Below are 23146 nucleotides of genomic sequence, written 5' to 3' on the forward strand. Positions count from 1 at the left end.
TCCCAACAAAGTCACAAGATCACAATATTCAAAAGTTAGTTGTCGAAGGAGACTCCAAGATAGTTATAAGTTGGCTACAGGACAGTGGACTTTGGAAATATGCCAATGAGAGAGGGGAGTTCAAATGGCTAACCAGGGGGTTAGAAATTCAGATTCAATGGGTGAAGATAAGTGCAAATGCTTTTGTGGATACTTTAGCAAAACAAGAGATGGGAAGGGAGAAAATGTTCTGGGCTATAATATAATTTCTTGATTCTTGATATCTTGGGGAGAGTTAAGACATTTTATCTCTCCCCAGAGGATTATATGTAATTGCTGTTTTATTAATGAATAGTTTCTGTTATTGATCAAAAAAAAAGTTACAAGATTGCAATAGTACCCAAAACGATAGTTCTCTATTCACCCCTTGTTTTGCTAGAGTATCAACCATCCATTTGCTGTCCTTCTAACCCAATTGAAAGTTATGTCCAGCTCCTGCTTGATGCTTTCTATTTCCCTAAACTCATGCCTATAGGTCCATGATGCTTTCTATATCCATCTCCTGCTTGATTGGTTTCATTTTTTTTTGTTGAAGTTTGACCTGCCATAGAATTCTGTCTTGTTCGTTGACTGTAGAGTAAAGTAGACAGCAAGAAGTAGGAGAGGAAAGAAGAAAAGAGAGAAGAGAGAAAAGAGAGAAAGGCTGGTTCGAATTAGGGAAAAAGTTGATCCCTTGATTCGGCCAGACCTGTTATTATATTATTAACTTATTGGAAAAGACTTGAGTGCCCTTCTTTAAGTAAGAGGCACTCGAACTAATATAACAGTACACATCAGCATTCTCAACAAGTACAAAGACTGAAATACCCCTTCACTAACACCACTAACATTTTTATCAGCAAAAAGAACTGAGAATTGTATTAAAAAGTGCTAAATTTTGAAATTACAATGAGTCCCATCAATCCCCACAAGGTACAAATGTTACAATTGCACCCAAAACAATTGTTGCCTATTCTGTTTTGCAAGAGTATCAGCCATCCCATTTTCAGTCCTTCTTACCCAATTGAAAGTAATGTTCAGCTCCTGTTTTATGCTTTCAATTTCCCTATATAGATCCATGGCATGAGCTGAATAATCTTTGCCCAAGAAATGATAAGCTTTGTATCCCCCCTCTACTTCCAACTGTTGAAAGTTTGCTTGTTTGGCAAGTCTTAAGCCTTGAAGTAGTACGATCAATTCTGCCTTTAATGAGTCTCCCAATCCCAAGGGACCTGAAAACATAGCCAAAACTTTCCCTGTGCAGTCTCTAAAAACTCCTCCAAAACCTGTCATTCCAATGTTTCCCATGGAGCTCCCATTAAAATTCAAATTTATTTTATTTTCTGCTGGGGTGACCATACCATAACCCTCTTTTCCTTTTCTCTTGAGGAGGCTGCCACTTCAGACCATGCCCTTATGATGTCATTTACTAAAAAATCTTTGAATGCATCAATTGTCCTTATCTAGTGAGCTGCTATATTTAGAATAACTTCACATAATTCCTCCTTTGATCTGATTTTCTCATTAAAAATTCTTCTATTTCTTTCCTCTCACAGTCCATACTACTACAGTCCAAATTGCTTTCCACATAATTCTTCCCCTTTCTTGGTTGTCTTAAGAAGCTTGGGCAATAAGCACACTATATCCTGTGGAGATATCCACCTGTAGCCAAAAAGAGAGCAGCAGAATTCCCAAATACCAAGAATAAAAGAGCAAGACAGCAATAAATGAGATAGGGTTTCACCACTTGCATGGCAAAGGAAGCATATGTGGGGTGAGAGGCTAACATTTGGCCTTCTTTTCTGAAGCAAATCACAGGTATTTATCTTTCCAAGACAAACTTCCCAACACAAAGCCTGGATTTTAGGTGGGATAAGCTTGCTCCAAACTTCTTTCACAGGAAAGTTCTCCCCCAAGTTATTGGACTGCAAGAGAACATTAAGGAAGCACAAGTGAAAATACCATTAGGGGTACAAGACCAAATTCTAGTGTCCTCCCTTGACTGATCAGGGAAAGTTTGGTCGAGTTTACCCAGTGATTGGATGAGTACCTCACATTCATTGTCCCTCAAACCCCTTCTAAACCCGAAATCCCAGTTAATCCCTGAAGGAGTCAAGGAAGCAAATCTCGAGACAGGTTGTTGTTTATAGTTCAACAAGGAATAAAGGCTAGGAAAGGCAAACTGAAGGGGGGTTTCAACCATCCAAAGGTCTTCCCAAAACAATACCCAGGTCCCACTTCCCACATCATATCTGATATAGTTGATAAAATTTGGGTACACCACCTGTATTGATTTCCAAGGAGGCAGAGAGGTTGCTGAAGAGGCTACTTCTGCATCCCATCCATTATTCGGTGTCCCATGAATGCTTGCAATTACTGTATGCCACAAGTATGTCATTTTCCATCAGAAATCTCCATAACCATTTCCGTAACAGTGCTGTATTTCTGGAGGCTAGGTTCCCTATTCCAAGTCCACCCTGCTCCTTTGGTTTGCTAACTTGCACCCACTTCACAAGAAGATCCCTCTTCTCGTCCCCTGGTTCCCAAAGGAAGTCTCTCATGATATTCTCTAGTCGATTTGCAACTCTAGCTGGAATTCTAAAGGTGGAAAGATGGTAAATAGGTACAGGATAGGCCAGGCTTCATTTCTATCAGAAACCAATCAAACAATTTCATTGATGTGTAAAACTAAATTAGATACAAGAAGTACAGAATATGCCAGGTTGACACCAGCCAGAGACCACAAAAAGTATCATCTCAAGAAAGGAAATAAAACATCTATCCTCACCCCACCCCACCCCCACCCCCTGAGAATAACTTTTGATGTTATAAATTGAACAGAGAGAATAAAAGCAAAACTTTTGCACACAAGGGATATGCTTTGGAATTAGTTCACTAAAAGCCACAGATATAGGTAGCTGAATGAGCAAAGACCAGTTAAATTCGGTTGCTATATGATTGACTAAAAAGTCTATCTTATGGTATATAATTTTCATCAATGTGTAATGTTGAACAGAGAAAATATAGCCAAAGTTTTGGTCACAAGTTTGGAACTAGTTCACTTATCATTATTTACAAGTAAATTGCTCAATAATCATCAAATAAACTACAAAGTATGAGAAAATGTTGAAGATGACTTCTTCATCAGAAAAGGTTCCTTGCTAGAAAATACAAATGCATAATGGGGTACAGTTGCAAAAAAGGCTAATGAATGCTGATAAATCATGCCTGTGCATCAGTTATCTGTCGAAGAGGAGAACCACCACCGATTGAAGCATATCCTTCTTTGCTCTTAGGTGCCCTCACCACAGATATGAATTGTGCCAGAGGCTTTTGAAGAAATCGGAACAATCTTGGCAGCCGAATAATATCCTGTCATTTAAAATGTCAAAAACTTGAAAAGGGGAAAAAAAGAAAATTCTAAGATGAAGATGTGATAGTAGAAGAGTGGTTGAATCCAAGAAAAAAGCCTATATAATACAAACCATGTGGTGAGTTTGGTGACAAGCATTTAAGTTTACACTGCATCTTTATCTGAAGAAATTAACAATTTTTATCTTATTACATTTTAATCTGCAGGGAATATTACAAATTCTTATCTCTTGATCCTTTTCAAAAACAAGAATTTACCCCCATAGTGGGCTGATCTAGTAATCAGCTAAGCTATGAAATCTTCCATCATAAAAGGCAAAGCCATATGGTGGAAGATGCGCTTTTAGGTGATATGACCTCGGAATAGAAGGAATGCAAAGATCTCTAAAAGGACAAGAGCTACAATAAGTGGACAAATGACAAATTTTTTATAGTGTATTGGAGGCCAATAAGTGCATTTATTCTAGGTGGCATCTAAGACAGAGAATGCATAGGGTTATGCACAATGGAGTTTTGGAGTGTTATTAAGGCTCCATTTGTTTGTAATGCAATATCATTTGCACTAGTACAAATGCATGGGAGTGAAAATTCTAGTTCAATTTTATTTTGGGCTTTGCATTACTTTGTTTTAGGTATTAATTTACTTCATCTACACTGCAAACAAACAAAATAAGGTAAAAACTAAAACAAAAATAAACCATAATTTGCATTCATTCATTTGCACTCCTATAGTTTTGCCCCAGTGCAAATGAAATTGGTTGCAAACAAACCAGGCCTAAATATCTATTGCAGAAGGTTAGGTTCAGAGGCCAGAGATAAATGGTGTCAATGGACGTCAAAATGCATTATCTACTACCTCCCTTTCAGTGGATAATTAATGGTGCGTCTGAAAGTTGCTTCCTAAGTGAAAGAAGGTTATGCCAAGGTAGTCAACCAAAGTAAAGTGATTCAAATGTTGGGTAAAAATGGATCCTCTACCCAAATATGCACATGACATCTTGCTATTTTGTGATGCATGCCATGAGACTATATATTGGAGATGCCACTTGGTATATTTTGAGGCAGCAGAAGGACCATAGTAAATACGTATATGGAATAAATGTGGTACATGAAACATTTGTGTACACCTCAGAACCAAGAACAAAAAAAATGTGGAAAAGTTAGTCAAAAAAATGTGATGCCATAAAGAACAGATAGATAAATGCTTGTAGGAACTCAGTAAAATCTGAAAGGATGGAAAAACTTACTTAGTTACTTGGAGGTTACAGATAGGTTGAATTAATAACTTTTTATGTCTTCTAATATGTAGAACTACAGTTCCAATCTATATTTAAATCAAACCTACTGAAATGAAGAGAACCTAAGAAAAATAACATAGTAGGATAGAGTAGTAGATGAGGGGTAGGTTTTAAGGAAATAACTAAAACATGTTCCAAAAGCAAAAAAATCCAATTTCTCATTCCATTCTTCTGAGAGAGAAAACATGAATAGGAAATAGTGGGATAAACTATTTTTCACAATAATTATGGAATTTCCACTGAATACTAAGGGGGATATCTAACCTATTGACCCAACGACTGTGAAACTTGAAATGAACCCTACCAATGGCTTCAATAACTTTTTTTTTTTTTTTTGAGAAAAAGTTAACCAGATTTCATTGATAGAGATAATAAGTACATGAGTAGGTGTACTAAAAGAGAAAACAGCAGAAATACAAAATTACAAGGGGGGAAGCTTGTTGCTGTATAAATTTTCTAGGTTCGCTCCCAATTTAGCTAATCCATCAGCAATATGATTCATCTCCCTCAGGATCCACTTCAGAATAACATTCAAATGCTCCAGGGTGTCTCTTGCCTCTGACAGATAATGACTCAACCTCCATGGGCCCCCCTCCTTCTCTTTCGGCCATTTGATGGTATTGACCGAATCTTCTACTATGGATAATTTCTGAATGCCTAGGCTTTTTATGATTCTGATACCTGTGAGGGCTGCCATCACTTCAGCCTTTTTTGAGTCTGTAATACCTAATGGACCACTAAACGCCCAACAAATCAGTCCCTGTTCATCCCTCAAAATTCCACTTATCCCAGCTTTGCCCGAATTGCCTGCAGCACACCCATCAAAATTTAGAATCATCCCTGCTTCAATTCGATGAAGCTGAAGACTTTTGGTTGGTTGAGGGTGATTTGGGAGAAGAAGGATGAATTGGATATTTCTGTTAAGATCATTAAGGGATAGGTCTTGAAACATCTCACTGTTAACGGCCCATGAGTTACAACAGAAGAAGATATCTACGATTAGGTCCTCTAGAGATCTAGATCTGTTTTCAAAAATACGCCTGTTTCTTTCCTCCCAAATTCCCCACAAGACTGCATGAACCACGGTTTGCCAATACACTTTACCTCTTCTGCTCGAACCTGGCCCATACCACTGGTTGAGAAACTCCTAAATGTGTTTGGGAGAGACCCAACTATAGCCTAACAGGTTTAAAAAATGCCACCATATCTTTTGAGAAAAGCTACAATGAATGAGTAGATGATCTGCTGATTCCCCTTCTCTTAGGCAAAGCACACATACATGAGGAGAGATATAAACTTGCAATAACTGGACTCCAAATAAAATTTAAAACGAATAAGTTACCCCTATGACAAATTTGTTTTTGATAGGAAACGATAACTTTCATTAATAATAATAGTTAAAATTTACAACTGTCACCATCCAAGGAGCAGATGGAGAGCCCTTTGACAAATTTAGTCTCACAAGTAAGCCCAAAACATCTCCTGCCTATTTACTCCTTGCTAAGCTAAAGCATCATCATTCCATTTGCTGATCTTCTTGCCCACTTAAACTGCACCCCCATGACAAAATTTATAAAAAATAAATAAATTGAAAATTCCTAGACTCAACTTTAGGACATTTTTTATGCCCAAGAACAGTACCAGTACCAAGGGGATGAAGAAGAGAATGGAAGATAAGAGTGAATTGGCCTACCTATTTTTTCAAAGGATCCAAAGAGATTGAAAGAAGGATACAGATAAAATAAGTTGGTTCTCCTACGAGTAGGGAAGGAAATAAATTGGTAGAACTAGTGCCAAAAGGTTGAAAGGGGGATTACAATGGCCAAGCTCAGATTTCAAACCTCAATGGCCAAGCTCAGATCATTTGTCCATGTGGTAGCGTCCAAATGTGAAAAAAGACAGTTGGATGGGTAGAGAACTTTGACTCATTTGCTCTTGGTGGCAGGCCGTTCCTAGTAGGTGACATTTTGTAATGTTCCAACGGAACATTCCTAGAACAGAAACATAACTATATCTTTGATACACAAAAGAGAAATGGAGTTCGTGCAGGCAGGTCAGTGGAGGAGATCCTTGAAGATAGAAGCAAAAAATTTCCTGTTCGAAGAGATGAGAATCAAGGGGAAGGTAAGCCTGAAGGTAAGGGAAGCGAAAAAGGGTACAATATTGCTGGAAGGATTAGAAGTGATCTGAGTGGCTAAGAGAGTTCATAGCTGGAGCCTGTTCAAAAGGTAAGCAGATAAACTGGCAGGATTTTAGTACATTAGAAGGGAGAAGATATGTTGTTGAATGTAGAGGAATAGAAAAGGCTTCTTCATAGCTTTGGCTGAATTTTTTGGTAAGGGACGAAGGCAACTGGTGTGTCTACCAGCAGGAAAACAGAACCAAGGATGGGGGGAAGTTGACTGGTTGTTCAAGGAGTTTTTAGCTCAAAGAGTAGCAAATGATAAAAAAGCCTCCATAAGGGAGGAGAAGGCATATCTCAGCAACAGCAGGGTAGAACAAGGGCCAGTGGTCATGGCAAAAACAAAAGGCCAATGCAGAATGGTGCGAGGTCTAGAGAGAGAAGAGTGGGATAGTAAGTTTGTGCTACAAGCCAAGGAAAAGGTTAATGATTGGAGGAGGGTAGCTGACTTACTGGCAACCAGGTTGAAGCTGAATAGTATCTTCATAGTAACCCCCTTCGATAACTGTAAAGCCCTCCTAGATCCAATAGAGAATGACTTGGAAATATCAGCTATCAATGTTCAGGCTGATTTCGGATCATTCACAGTCTTTAAATGGAATCCAACATCCAACTCCAAGGATTTATTTGTCGAAGATGGTGTGGTGGTGTGTGTAATAGGCTTGCCATTTCATCTATGGAAACAAGAAGTAGCAGAGTCTATAGCAGTATTGTGTGGAGGAATCTTGAAATGAGCTTTCTAGGGTGATTTTTATTCAGTAGCAATCCTGCTAAGTGGTGTGAAGCCAGAAGACATTCCACGAAAGGTAGAGGTACAAACAGAGGGGAGTTTTGTCTCTGTGTGGCTAGCATCCTCCATTGAAGCAGGGCTGTGGAAGGAGGCTCGTATGGTAGGAGGGGAGAAGGGGGAAGAAGAAGCATTACGTGGACTTGTGAGATTGGTTAATTCAAATGGGAAGGAATGTTTCACTAAAAAGGACCAACAAATTTTGGGAAGCCAAAAAGCTTTGGGGCAGATGGAAGGTCAAACCTGTAGAAAGCAAGAAAAGGCTATGACAAATGGCAGATCTTTTGCGCAGGTGGTGTCAGGGGAAATAGACAAAAATTTACCAGTGTCTAAAGGGAGAGGGCTGAACCAGCAACCTCAGACAGGGAGGGTTGCTGGTTCGACCATTAAAACAGGGGAGTGTGATTTGTTAAGAGGTCACGTGGGAGGAAAAGACTTAGAAAATGGGCCCAGTCAAGTGGATCCCTTTTCTGGTGGGCCGGAGAAGGCAACTCAAGTAAAGGCTTTAAAGTTGGGTTCTTATATTACAAGTATTGAGGCCAAGGCCCATTACAAGACAGATGGGCCAAGGGACCCTTTAAGTAAGCACGTGACTGGGAGGAGGGATGAGCTGATAGACGAGATTAAGCGTCTATCTTCTTCTACCCCGAATCCCTCCTTTCGATCGAACAGTTCAGGCGCAAAACCTCAAGACTCTCAGTCTCAAGGCTCTCTACAGTGGGTCCCATCCAACCTGGTGAACCGTCTCTCACCAGATAGGCGCAACCCGAGATACCTGAAGCCTAGTGATTTGAACAGAACAGGGTTTTAAGATTGGTTGAGTGAACAAAACAGCAGTGACAATTCTGATAGAGACAAAACTTTAAGTTTGGGAAGTCTGTCTCCGAAAAGCAACAATGATTTACTTGAAATAGAAAGTTTGCATACAGAGTTGTTGTTTTTAGAGGAAGAGATTGAAGAGGCAAGTGGCGGGAAGACTAGAAATGGTGAAGAAAATGGTCCTAAAGCTGTGAAAACTCTTCTTCCCTTCGTCGAGGGAGTTGACCCTGAGTCTAATGAATTACAGGATGTTGGTGGAGAGGGACAAGAATCGGCCGTGAGGATGGATGTGGGTATTCCAGTGTCGGAAACATAGAGAAAGGTTTTCCAAGTGGGTAGGTTGTCAGGAAGTGATTCTTTCACTATGTCTACTTCACAACTTTGTCCAAAAAGCGGATGGGCCTTAAAACCATTTGTCGCCTGTCAGCAACTCAATTCCAATGATTCTAGTCATACCCCTGTCCTACTAGGTATGGGTGTCAATTCTTTTTTAGGTACTGACTTGTCTGCTATGCCTGTAACAGATATTCCAGCTTCCCATCCAGGAGGTTCTGATGCAAGAGAGAGGGTGATAGTGGAAGGAGGAGAGAGGGTGATGGAAGGAAGTAGTAAGGGGGAGGCAGACAGAATTTGGGAGTTGATCTGTACAATGATGGAGGAACTAAAAAAAAGGAAGGATTCTTAGAGAGATGTTGTAGCCAAAATAAGTGTGACCAGGGTAAAATTCTTCCTCAGACATTGATTGGAAAGGATGGAGAAAAGAAAAAGGATGATTGTTGTATTAGGAAGGGTGGGGGGGGGGGGGGGGAGGAACAAAGAAGAAAAAAAGATCTGAAGTGGAAAGGCTAATCTCAGACATTGAGGGGGATTTAGAATTCAGTGGTAGAGGTGATAGGAGGAAGGGCCTAAAATGAGGAGATTATGGCCTTTTCATGGGTTTTTTTTTTGCTATTTTGTCTCGATGAAAATTATTAGCTGGAATGTAAGAGGGTTAGGGAGTGCAAGAAAGAGAAGGGTGATCAAAGACCTACTCCGAAGGGAAAAACCCAATATTGTGTTGTTACAAGAATCCAAAATGATGGAATTAGAGGTTTAGATTGGAGCTCGTCTCCTTCTTGGGGAGCCTCGGGGGGGATCGTAACACTGTGGAGGGAGGATGTGGTGGAAGTAGTGGAAAAATTGATAGGCAGATTCTCAGTTTCCATTAAGTGTAAGAATGTAGAGAATGGGTTTGTATGGGTCTTAACCAATGTTTATGGCCCTAATTCCTATAGAGAAAGTAATGAGATGTGGGAGGAACTATATGCAATCAAGGGGCTATGGGATGGCCCTTGGTGCCTAGGCGGGGATTTTAATGTCATTAGATTCTCTGATGAAACCAGTAATCCCCAACAGGTAATTACAACAAGCATGAGGAAATTTAATGGTTTTATTGAAGAATGTGAACTGAAGGAAATACCTCTGGTGCAAGCCAGTTACACTTGGTCCAACCTTCAAGAAACCCCTTTGTGTTCGAAGTTGGACAGGTTCTTATTTAACCTTGCCTGGGAGAATAGTTTGGAAAACTTGGTTGCTAGAGCATTACCCAAGGTCACCTCCGATCACTGTTCTATCCAGATAGGTACTGAGTTTTTTCCTATAGGACCCAAACCTTTTAGATTCAAAAATATGTGGCTTACCCATCTAGATTTTGTGAAAAAAAGTGAAGGAATGGTGGGGTGAGGAGGAGAGGGGGGTAAGATGGAAGGGGATCAAGTTTCATAAGAAATTAGAAAGGTTGATAGCCAAAATAAAAGAGTGGAATAGAGATCATTTTGGTAGAATTGAGGAGCAAAAATTGTGCCTAATCTCTCGAATAGAAAACTTGGATGTAAAGGAATCTCAAAATGGGTTGACCGAGGAGGACTGAGTGTTAAGGAGACAATTGAAAAAGGATTTGGAAGAGGTGTTATTGAGGGAAGAAATCAGTTGGAGACAAAAATCTAGACACAAGTGGAGATTTTTCCATGATTTGGCAAATGGGAGACGAAGAAAGAATCTTGTGACCAAGCTAGAGATAGGAGAGGAGGTGATTACCAACCAGGATGACATAGCCAGAAAATTTGTGGACCACTTCAAATCGATTTATAGAAGACCTTTGAGTGAGAGAGCAGTCGTGGAAAGGGTGGAATGGCCAAGAATTGATGACGGAGTGGCAAGGTGGCTGGAAAGGGATTTTGAGGAAGAAGAGATTAAGAAAGTTGTCTTTCTAATGGATAGATCCAAGGCTCCAGGTCCAGATGGCTTTACAATGGGTTTTTATCAAGACTGTTGGGAGGTGTTGAAAGAGGATTTAGTTGAAGTCTTTAAGGAATTTGCAGACAATCACATTATAAACCCTGGAATTAATGCCACCTTTTTGGCCTTAATACCTAAGAAGAATGATGCCAACCACCCAAAATATTATAGGCCTATTAGTCTGGTGACAAGCATCTATAAAATTCTGGCTAAAGCGCTCTCGTTGAGGATCAAAACAGTCCTCCCTTCTATCATTAGTGAAACCCAGGGGGCTTTCATTCAAGGGCGACAAATAACATATCAGATCTTAATTGCGAATGAATGTGTGGAGGAAATAAAAAGGTCTAGTAAGAGAGGTTTCATTTGTAAATTGGATCTTGAAAAGGCCTATGATTTGGTGGAATGGAAGTTTCTATTAGAGGTTATGCGAAACTGTGGATTTGGGGACAAGTGGTGTAGTTGGATTTTTGGGTGTATCAATACTTGTCACTACTCTATTCTGGTAAATGGTATGGTGAGGGACTTTTTTCCAGCTTGCAGGGGTGTCAGGCAAGGGGATCCACTCTCACCCTTCCTTTTTACCTTAGTAGCTGATGTGATTAGTAGGATCATTACTAAGGCTGACAGTGAAGATGCCATTAGGGGTTGGAGAATAGGGAGACACCAAGTCCCCGTCACCCACCTTCAGTTTGTAGATGACCTAATGATCTTTTGTGAAGGAGGTGTTAGTGAAAAGGTAGCAAACCTAAAAGAGCTAACCAAAGGATTTGAAAGTATTTCTAATTTGAGAATAAATTTGGAAAAGAGCTGCATAGCGGGTATAAATTTGGAGGTAGGGGAGGTCGAGGCTATTGCAGAGTGTCTTGAGTGTTCCACCTTTGCTTGGCCTATGTCATATTTAGGGCTTCCTTTAGGGGCAAGTCCTAGGGAGAGTAGATTTTGGACCCCAGTGTTAGAAAAGTTTGAGAAGATATTAGCTTCATGGAAGAGGAATTATGTCTCTTTAGAAGGGAGAATTACCCTAATAAGAGCTACCTTGGCTAACTTACCTACCTATTTTTTGTCTGTTTTTAGGATACCAGCTAGGGAAGCTAGGAAACTGGAGAAGTTGATGAGAGATTTCTTATGGGAGCCGGGACAAGAAAAAAATGATCACTTGGTTAATTGGGAAATTGTGTGCAGAAGTAAAGAAGAGGGGGTTTGGGACTTGGGAGGGTAACTAGAAAAAATCAAGCTCTGTTAGGGAAATGGTTGTGGCAATGGCCATTGGAAACAGAGAGATTGTGGCATGAGGTGGTGGGAAGCATTCATGGGAGGTCAGAGAATGGATGGGATGTTGGTGTATCAAGGCAAGCTAACCTAGCAGCACCTTGGAAGGCCATTCACAACACCCTTCCTCAATTCCTCAATTTTATCAGGTATGAAGTTTGTTCTGGCAACACTGTTCATTTTTGGGAGAATATTTGGGTAGGAGACACCTTTAAAGGATTTGTTTCCTTTGCTATTTTTTGTTTCTTTGTACAAAAAAGAGGTGGTCTCAAAAATTGTCTCACCTTTGGGAACACCCTTAGATCCTACTTGGGATTTTGGGTTTCATAGAGGACTTAAGGATGATGAAATTGAATCTCTTTCTGTTTTGCTTGGTTGTCTTAATCAGGTTTGTTTGGATCCCTCCAAGCCAGATAAGAGGGTATGGACTCCTAGACCCAATGGAACCTTCACTTGTGCTTCTTTCTTCAAGTCCATCTCTCAACTTTCTACTCACCGACCCTTTCCGTCAAAAGAAATTTGGTGCAGGCCAGTTCCCCAAAACATCATGGCGTTTTGTTGGGAAGTATTCCATGGGAAAGTAAACACTCTAGATAACCTACAAAAGATAAGACCTTTCCTCTGTATTTCTTCTAATTGGTGTATCCTTTGTAGAGCTCACAATGAGGATTGTTACCACCTATTAATATCTTGTCCCTTTTCTGCAGACCTTTGGGCTTGGCTACTTTCGTTGTTTGGGAGTAGTTGGAGTCTAACAACAGAACTTCACATGCTCTTCAATCATTCTACCTTTTATTGGCCTACAACAATAGGGAGAATTATGTGGAGATGTGCTCGTGCTGCTTTGATTTGGACTCTTTGGGAAGAAAGAAATATTAGAATTTTTCAAGAAAATGAAAGGAGCAGTCAGGAATTGAAAGACTGTGTGTTAAATAAGGCAATACCTTGGCTGAAGACCTTGGAAATCTTTCATCAATTCTCCTTTAATGACCTTTGGAGAAATTAGTCATCAGTAGCGAGGTGTTCATCTCTAAAGGACAAATCAATTACAAACTAGTCTCCTCCATCCGAAGGCTCACTGAAGTTGAACTTTGATAGAAGTAGCATGGGCAATCCAGGATTATCTGGAATGGGGGGTGCTTTGAGAAATGAGAAGGGAGAGATTTTGTTGCTCTACTCAGGTCCCTTGGGAATTGGGGACTCCATCAGGGCAGAACTTTTAGCTGTTGTACAAGGGGTGCAATTTGCAAACCAGTTGGGGGTACAACACCTAACAATCGAGGAGGATTCCAAAGTGGTGGTAGGTTGGTTGAAAAATCCTGAAGAGGCTATGTGGCATTACAAGAATGAAATGAAGAAATTTAGTTGGTTGACAAGGAATATGTTGGTCAATGTACAGTGGGTGGGGAGATCAGCAAATACTTTGTCAGATGTGTTAGCTAAGCAAGGGGTAAATAGGGAAGAATTGTTTTGGGCTCAATTGTGATTCTTGCTTTTCTTTCCTAGTTTACTTGTAAGATTCAAGGAGGGGCTGCAGCTCGCGCCTCTCCCTGGGATGTTGTATGAACTCACTCTAAATATGCTTCTGAATTAATAAACTTATTATCATTCATAAAAAAAAGGGGGGATTACAATGGCTGAAAATGATGCAAAGAAGGAAGTGGATGACAGTTGTTTTAGGTAGGGGAGGAAAAAAAAGGAAAAAAGAAGAAAAAAAGATCTGAAGTAGAAAGGCTGATTTCAGACATTGAGGGGTACTTAGAATTCAGCGGTAGGGGGGATAGGAGAAGGGCCTAAAATAAGGAGAATGAGGTTTCTTGATGGGGTTTTTTACCACCTTTGTCCCGATGAAAATTATTAGTTGGAATGTAAGAGAATTAGGGAGTGCAAGAAAGAGAAGGGTGATCAAAGACCTACTTAGAAGGGAAAAACCCGACATTGTGCTATTACAAGAATTCAAACTGATGGATTTGGATGGAAGATGAGTTAGATCTATCTTGAGGTCTAGAGGTGTAGGTTGGACTTCGGCTCCTTGGGGAGACTCAAGGGGGATTGTAACTCTATGGAAGGAGGATATAGTGAAAGCAATGAAAGAATTGATGGGTAGATTCTCCATTTCCATCGATTTCAAGAATGTAGAGGATGGGTGCATATGGGTTTTAACCAATGTGTATGGCCCCAATTCCTGTAGAGAGAGAAACGAAATGTGGGAGGGGTTATATGCAATCAATGGATCATGGGATGGCTCCTGGTGCTTGGGTGGGAATTTTAACGTAATCGGATTCTTTGATGAAACTAGTAATTGCCATCAGACTAGCATGAGGAAGTTTAATGGTTTCATTGAATATTATGAGTTAAAGTGCAAACCAATTATACTTGGTCCAACCTTCTAGAAACCCCTTTGTGTTCGAAATTGGACAGGTCTTTTATTTAACTTAGCCTGGGAGAACAGTTTGGAAAACTTGGTTGCTAGAGCTTTACCCAGGGTCACCTCTAATCATTAGATAGGTACGGAATCCTTCCCCACTGGACCTAAACCTTTAAGATTTGAAAATATGTGGCTAACCCATCCAGATTTTGTGAAGAAAGTGAAGGAGTGGTGGGGTGAGGAGATGAGGGGGTAAGATGGAAGGGGGTCAAGTTTCATAAGAAGCTAAAGAGGTTGAGAGCAAAAATAAGAGAGTGGAATAGGGATCATTTCGAGAGAATAGAGGAACAAAAATTGAGCCTAATCACTTAGATAGAAGACTTGGAGATGAAGGAACTTCAAAATCTTGTGACCGAGGAAGATAGGGGTTTAAGGAGACAATTGAAAAAGCATTTGGAAGAAGTATTATTGAGGGAGGAAATCAGTTGAAGACAAAAATCTAGGCACAAGTGGATAAAGGAAGGCAATGGGAATACTAGATTTTTTCATGACCTGGCAAATGGGAGACGAAGAAAAAATTTTGTAACCAAATTGGAGATAGATGAAGAAGTGATTGCTAACCAAGATGATATAGCCAAGAAGTTTGTGGACCATTTTAAATCGACCTTTAGAAGGCTTTTGAGTGAGAGAGCAGATGTAGAGGGGGTGGAATGGGCAAGATTGGTTGATGAAAAGGCAAGGTGGCTGGAAAGGACTTTCGAGGAAGAAGAGATAAAGCAGGCTGTCATTCTAATAGATAGATCCAAGGCACCAGGCCCAGATGGCTTTACAATGGCTTTTTTATCAAGATTGTTGGGAGGTACTAAAAAAGGATCTAGTTGAAGTATTTAAGGAATTTGCAGATAACCACACAATAAGCCCTGGAGTCAATGGTGTGGTGAAATGCTAACCACCCAAAAGACTTCAGGCATATTAGTCTGAAGTGTATAAAATTCTGGCTAAAGTGCTCTCTTTGAGGATCAAAGAAGTTCTCCCATTTATTATTAGCCAAACTCAAGGGGTTTTCATTCAAGGGTGACAAATAACATATCAGATCCTAATTGCGAATGAACGTGTGGAGGAAATGAAAAGATCTAGGAAAAGAGGTTTCATGTGTAAATTGGATCTTGAAAAGGTTTATGATTTGGTAGATTGGGAGTTTTTTGTTAAAGGTGATTAGGAACTGTGGTTTCAGGAACAAGTGGTGTAGCTAAATATTTGGGTGTCTCAGTACTTGTCACTACTCTATATTGGTTAATGGTGTGGTGAAGGATTTCTTTCCAACTTGTAGGGGAGTTAGGCAAGGGGACCCACTCTCTCCTTTCCTATTTACTTTAGTAGCTGATGTGATTAGCAGAATCATTACTAAGGCCGATAGAGAAGATACCATTAGGGGTTGGAGAGTCAGGAGAAATCAGATTCCAGTCACCCACCTTCAGTTTGCAGATGACATAATGATTTTTGTGAAGGAGGTCTTAGCAAGAAGGTAGAAAACCTAAAGGAGCTAATCAAAGGTTTTGAAAGAGTATCTAATTTGAAAATAAATCTGGAAAATAGTTGCATAGTAGGTATTAACCTGGAGGATTGGGAGATTGAGACCATATGGAGTGTCTTGAGTGTTCCATTTCTTCTTGACCTATGTCCTACTTAGGGCTTCCATTAGGAGCAAATCCTAGGGAGAGCAGATTTTGGACCTCAGTGCTAGAAAATTTTGAGAAGAGATTAGCTTCGTGAAAGAAGAATTACATTTCATTGGGAGGGAGAATCACTCTAATAAAAGCTACATTGGCTAACTTACCCACTTATTTCCTATCTATTTTTAGGATACCACCTAAGGAAGCAAGGAAGTTGGAGAAATTGATGAGAGATTTTCTGTGGAAATCGAGAGAAGGAAAAAATGATCATTTGATTAAATGGGAAATTATTTGTAGAAAGAAAGAAGAGAGAGGTTTGGGAATAGGGAGGGTCAAAAATCAAGCTTTGTTGGGGAAATGGCTCTGGCGATGGCCACTGGAAAGTGAGAGGCTTTGGCATGAAGTGGTGGGAAGCATTCATGGGAGTCCAGAGAATGGGTGGGATGCCGGTGCATCAAGGCAGGCTAACTTGGCAGCACCTTAGAAGGCCATCCACAACACTCTTCCTCAATTTCTGAGGTTTGTTAGGTATGAAGTTTGTTCTGGAAATGCTGTCCGATTTTGGGAGGACATCTAGGTAGGAAACACCCCTCTAAAGGACCTATTCCCTTTATTATTTTCTATTTTATTGTATAAAAAGGAGGTGGTCTCAAAATTTGTCTCATCTTTAGGAACAGCTATAGCTCCTAATTGTGAATTCGAGTTTCGTAGGGGCTTAAGGGATAATGAAACTGAATCTCTCTCTGGCTTGCTTGGCTGCCTTAATCAAGTTTGCTTGGACCCCTCTAAGCCAAACAAAAGGGTGTGGGCTCCTAGGCCCAAAGGGACCTTTACTTGTGCCTCTTACTTTTAAGTCCAACTCTCAGTCTTTTGTCCAACAACTTTTTCCATCAAAGGAAATTTGGTGCAGGCCAGTTCCCCCATAGATTATGGCTTTTTGTTGGGAAGTGTACCACAGAAAAATAAACACTCTAGATAACTTACAAAAGAGAAGACCTTTCCTCTGTATTTCTCCTAACTGGTGTACCCTCTGTAGAGCTCATGGGGAGGATTGTTATCATCTACTAATAGCGTGTCCTTTTTCTGCAGACTTATGGGCTTGGTTACTCTCACTTTTTGGGAGTAGTTGGAGCTTACCAGTAGAAGTTCACATGATCTTTGACCATTCTACTTTCTCTTGGCCTACAAAAAGAGGGGGAATTATGTATAGATGTGTCCAAGCGGCCCTAATTTGGACACTATGGGAAGAAACAATGTGGAGGTGCATTAGAGTTGCTGCTTTGTGGACAATTTGGGAAGAAAGAAATGTGAGGCTTTTCCAAGAGAAGGAAAGAAATATTCAGACTGTAAAGGATTGTATTTTGGCCAGGGCAATCCATTGGCTGAGATCATTGGACTCCTTTAAAATTTTCTCTTTTGATGACATTTGGAGGAACTGGATAGTTGTGGCTAGTAGCGGTACCAGAAAGAACAGGGTACCAGCCGTGTGGGTGCCTCCTTCTGAAGGCTGGACAAAGCTGAATTTTGATGGTAGCAGCCAAGCAATCCAGGTCCCTTAGGGATAGGAAGGGTGCTGAGAGATAAAGACAGCAATATCTTAGCTTTATTCTCAGGCTCCGTGGGTATAGGAGACTCTATTAGAGCTGAGCTTCTAGCGGCGGTACAAGGTATTCAGATTGCAGACCAGTTAAGAGTTCAGAACGTACTTATTGAAGGAGACTCCAAAGTTGTTGTGGGTTGGTTAAAAAATCCAGATTCAGTTATTTGGTGCTACAGGGACATTCTGAGGAAAGTTAATTGGCTTTCAAGGAACATGACTGTTAATTCTCAGTGGGTGGGTAGAACAGCTAATACCATAGCGGATGGGTTAGCTAAGCAAGGGGTATCAAGGGAACATTTATTCTGGGCAGCTTTGTAAACTTTCATTTCCTAGTCTGTTGTAATACATTGTTGTTGGTTAGGAGAGGTACCAGCTCGTGCCTCTCCTTGGGCAGTCTGTATTGTATTATCATATTGTTCTTTTTTGAATAAAATATCACTCACTTATCAAAAAAAAAAAAAAGGAATGCTATAACTTTTCAAGAGAAGGAAAGGAGCAGCCAAGAATTGAAAGACTGTGTGTTGAATAAGGCAATACATTGGCTGAAGACCTTGGAAAATTTTCAACATTTTTCATATAATGATTTTTGGAGAAATTGGTTAGCAGTAGCAAGGTGATCTTCCTTCAAGAACAAGATAGTTACAAGGTGGTCTCCTCCGTTTCAAGGTTTGCTGAAGTTGAACTTTGATGGAAGTAGCTTGGGTAACCCAAGGCCCTCTGGAATGGGGGTGTTCTAAGGAATGAAAGTGGAGAGATTGTTCTGCTTTACTCGGGTCCTTCAGGATTCAGAGACTATTAGGGCAGAGCTATTAGCTGCTGTACAAGGGGTACAATTTGCAAACCAATTGGGGGTAGAGCAGTTAATAATTGAAGGGGATTCCAAAGTGGTGATGAGCTGGCTGAAAAACCCTAAGCATCTGGTGCTACAAGAATAAAATTAAGAAAGTCATGTGGCTGACAAGGAATATGTTGGTTTCTATATAATGGTTGGGGAGATCAGAAAATGCTATGGCTGATGTGTTAGCCAAACAAAGGGTAAATAGGGAAGAAATGTTTTGGTCTCAACTGTGATTTCTGTAATTTATTTTAGTGAACTTGTAAGCTTTTAGGAGGGGCTGCAGCTCACGCCTCTCCATGGGTTGTTGTACGAAATTACACTTCTAAATCAAGTTATTAATTAATAAAATTTTACTATTGCTCATCAAAGACAAAGGATACAGATAAAATACTAAAAGGCAAACAGAGAATAAGGAACCCTGAGACTGGTTTACTTGTTGCCTTAGAAGGGTGAGGGAGAAATCCATAACTTAGATTTTTTTTTTAAGATAAGACATACCTTGGATTTTCATTTGCAAGTGGTGACATGTTCTCCCCAATTCCCCATCACTTTTATTAGAATAAAATACACACATATCAGCATGCACATATTTCTTTAGTTTTCAAGAAATAAAACTTAGTAAATACTGGCCCAAAAAAAATGGTTCTGTATTTTGTCATACAGTTAGTGAGAATATAAGAGAGAAGAGAAGAAAAGGGGGCAAGATATTTTGAAGAAAGGAGAGAAGAGTTCAATTTTACCAAGCCAGTGTTGCATGGACTCCCCTAAGTGGATGAAGTGTCCATGTTTAACACATGTTGATTTCCAAAATGGACACCTCTTTTTTTATCAATAACTTTGAAAAATTTTTAGAAATCAACTTCTTGTTGATTTCCAAAATGGACACCTCAACATAACATTTTCCTTTATCTGCTTATTTGACATAAATGAGCAGCTAATATATACAATGAATGCCATTTTTTAATGGAAACAATTATTAAGTAACAAAGAGAAGTTTTAGACCTTGTTTATAGGTTGATAAATTTAAAATTCAAAAAAAAAGATGAATTATTTTAATAGTTTATACTTTTCTATGGGCATGCCTTCAGTTCCTTGTTTTTCTGACATTTGGTCACTCATTATGGAGTGGTTGTTAGCTCACCTAGAATTTGAAGACTTTTCTTGTTGGATCACTCACTATGGACTATGTTAGATCTTATTTAGGATGAAGTAGTTTTGAGTGTCTTGTTTTCTGAATTATGAATTGTTTGATTGTTGAGTTAATTATCAATTGTTTCACTATTTCTGTACCTTTTAATTTTCAATTTTTATTTTATTTACTATATAAAAATAGGAAAAAAAAAGGAAGGGAAGAGGAGGAGTTCAAATACTGGGCCATATAGTGTGTGTGACTTGTAAAGAAATTCAAATAGAAATAGAAAAGGAAAAGATTCTATGTACCGGGTCAGCAAAAAGGTTGAATAAGAAAGGTTGCACATCTTCAAGAGTCTCTGGACCTCCAAGGTTCAACAACAGAACTCCAACCTTTTCTTCACCAATAACAAATGTATTAGATAAATCTTGAGTTTTAGAAGTCATTAATGCCTTCAATGACAAAGAATTCTTTTCAGCTGATTGCTTTGAAACTGAAGATGGAAGCTCAATCCATCTTGAGGAATATCTGGAAACCACACGACTCTTTTGGTAACATGATCTAACACAAGCCTCCATTTGAACCCCAGAATAATGACGAAACCTCTGAGTCAGACATGTTGGCCGTGGTAATAGTCTGGAGAAAAACAGAATGCCAAATTATAGAATTACACCAAATGTATTCGTAACTCTACATTATTTCAAATAGCATATAAAATGCAATATAACTGTAGCTAAATCCCCATCATTGCACTCAAAGCAAAACCAGATTACTGATTTCTCTTCTTGTCTCCTTTTTTATTGATGCATAAAAAGGTTTAATTTTTTTGTGTCTCAATATTATTAGGACGTATAGGAAATATTTTAGTGCATACCTAGCAATAAAAAGAATAGAAACTGAACTTAGCATTTTCTAGAGTGGACAAAACCCCATACACTGGCATACATGTATGCTTGTACATAACATACATATTTAATTTTATATCCATGTCACCAGTTATGATATAACTATATCCAGCTTCTTAATTACTTCCTAAATCCAAACCCATCTTCCCTTTTTTTTCTCTACCTCAATCAAACCAACTAATGCTATGTTTCATTACATGGTGTCCAACATTTAGAAGGAACTTAAACGACTGGGAAATTCAGGACCCAGTTTCCTTGATCAGCTTGCTTAAAACCTCACTCCCTCAGTTAGAGCAGGAAGATGAAAGGATATAGAAATGGGAAAGCTTGCAGAAATTTTCAGTAAAGTCATTCTTCAAGAACCTGAACTCTTGATGAGGCAAAAAATAAAAGAAGAAAAAAATGGAAAAAAATATGAATGTATTCTGTTTTGCATGTTTTTTGTAGTAGGATTCCAAATCGTTGTTTTTGAGTGCTTATCTGTTGGGTTTTGGTCTCTTGGGTCTTTCTGTAACAAAAGTTATCTTTTGGGGTTCATTTGATGTTAGTTTTGTTCTTAAGGAGTTGCTTGTGAGAGGGAAACATTGTAGGGGCTTATGTCTAAATATTTTAAAAGAGAAGGGGGTTGTTTCTATAAGGGCTTTGTTTTGTTCTTTCTCTCTTGTTTGAGTTGTAGCTCAGCCCCAACTAGGGTTTTCAAGTATTGGGAGCTTGGGTTTTGAGGAGTCAACCCATTTTGGCACCTTCCAATCCCTCTAACGTTGCACGTCCGCACGGGAGGCCAGCTTGCTGCCATTGTTACTGTAGCGGAACTGTTCCAAGAGGAGTTTTACTTCAGGTTCAGGTCTGAAATCCCTAAAAATCCAACTCGTTTTGTGTTTTCAGCTTGGTATTTCTTGTGCTTATTGCTGTATACTTTAAGTGTTGCATGTAATTTGTTTTTCTATCCACATCAAGTGGTATCAAAGCAAGTTCTTTCCTTGGGTTTGCTTCAAAATTCATCTCCTTGTTGCTATATTATCATGGTTGTAAGGGGTGGACGTGGTAGAGGTGGTAGAAGACCACAACATGTCACTGTAGAGATTTTCCAGGAGGCTATAAAAGGGCTGCAAGAACAGATTGAACATCTTGCTCAACTTGTAGGTCAAAATGCTGTTAGGGATGGTGACATAACAAGTGATTTGGGGCTAGGAAGAAGAAGACAAGCTCCTAGAGTTGATGAACAGCCCACTGACATTATTAGTGAAGAATCAAGTGAAGACATTGAGCAACCTGAAGGTGATCAGCATGAAAGGAATAACAACCAGCGGTGGGAAGACTGAATAATACAAGCTTTACAATCCAATCAAGGTGGTCATGGTGCTCAACTTCATACTAACGAGTTTGATGGTGAATTGGAACCCGCAGAGTTTCTAGGTCAAAATGCTGTTAGGGATGGTGACATAACAAGTGATTTGGGGCTAGGAAGAAGAAGACAAGCTCCTAGAGTTGATGAACAGCCCACTGACATTATTAGTGAAGAATCAAGTGAAGACACTGAGCAACCTGAAGGTGATCAGCATGAAAGGAATAACAACCAGCGGTGGGAAGACCGAATAATACAAGCTTTACAATCCAATCAAGGTGGTCATGGTGCTCAACTTCATACTAACAAGTTTGATGGTGAATTGGAACCCGCAGAGTTTCTAGACTGGTTAGACAGCATTGAAAATTATTTTAATTGGAAAGAAATGAATGAAGAAAGAAAAGTGAAGCTTGTAATAGCAAAGATGCGTGGGACAACCTTGGATTGGAGGAAATTTTACCAAAGGGGCAGAGAAATGAAGGGGAAAAGAAAGGTTAATTCTTGGGGAAGAATGAAAGAGAAGCTGAAATTCCAATTCTTACCGCCAGATTATGAGCAAATTCTTTACCAAATGGTGCAAAATTTAAGGCAACGGGAAATGAGTGTAGAGTACACAAAAGAGTTTAATAGATTAACTCTTCAAAGTAACATGACAGAAACTGAACAATAAAAAGTTAGTAGATATATCAATGGTTTGAGGCTGCTAATACAGGATCAGATCAGCCTACATTGCCCATATAAAATAAAAGATGCATATCAGCTAGCTCTGAAAGTTGAAGCTCAATTGAGTTGGAGCTCGGGGCGAAAACTAAGTGCTGTCCAAGGTACACTTTCATCAGTAGGCCGAAGTGTTGGGGTTGGTAAGGGTCATGTGATCAACCAAATACAACCTACAGTCCAAGGGACTCCAAATGCAACCAAGAGCAATCAAGGGTAGCCTACTGTTAGATGTTTCAGGTGTATGGAATTGGGACATAATTCCAATGAATGTCCTAAGAGAATGATTGAAGGGTAAACACATCTGGTTGACGAAGTCATTGATGAACAACAAGATGATATAGGCCATGTTGAGGATGGACAAGTAGCTGAAACTATTGAAGCTAACGCTTTAAAGGAAGAAAACTTGGATGGGGACATTGAGGGTGAAGCTCTAGTGATACGGTGCTCCATGGTTGCACCTAAAGAACCACTACCAAGGGATTGGTTGAGAAAGAATATCTTTAGAACACATTGTACAGCTGGTGGGAAGTTGTGTAACCTGAT

General features: G+C 39.6%; 1 protein-coding gene across 1 annotated transcript in view; it reads right to left on the reverse strand.

Moving 5' to 3' along the window:
- FC2 (ferrochelatase 2) overlaps nt 1-23146 on the reverse strand; it is a 102290-nt gene that overhangs the window by 75980 nt on the left and 3164 nt on the right. Inside the window, exons 2-3 of the mRNA XM_010262285.3 lie at nt 19942-20269; nt 3247-3390 (exon numbers count right to left, since the gene is read on the reverse strand). Coding sequence (XP_010260587.1) covers nt 3247-3390; nt 19942-20269 — 472 coding nt within the window. The remainder of the gene's footprint in view (nt 1-3246; nt 3391-19941; nt 20270-23146) is intronic.

This window comes from Nelumbo nucifera, chromosome 7, assembly GCF_055504915.1.
Source record: "Nelumbo nucifera cultivar China Antique chromosome 7, China Antique-T2T, whole genome shotgun sequence".
NCBI lineage: Eukaryota > Viridiplantae > Streptophyta > Magnoliopsida > Proteales > Nelumbonaceae > Nelumbo > Nelumbo nucifera.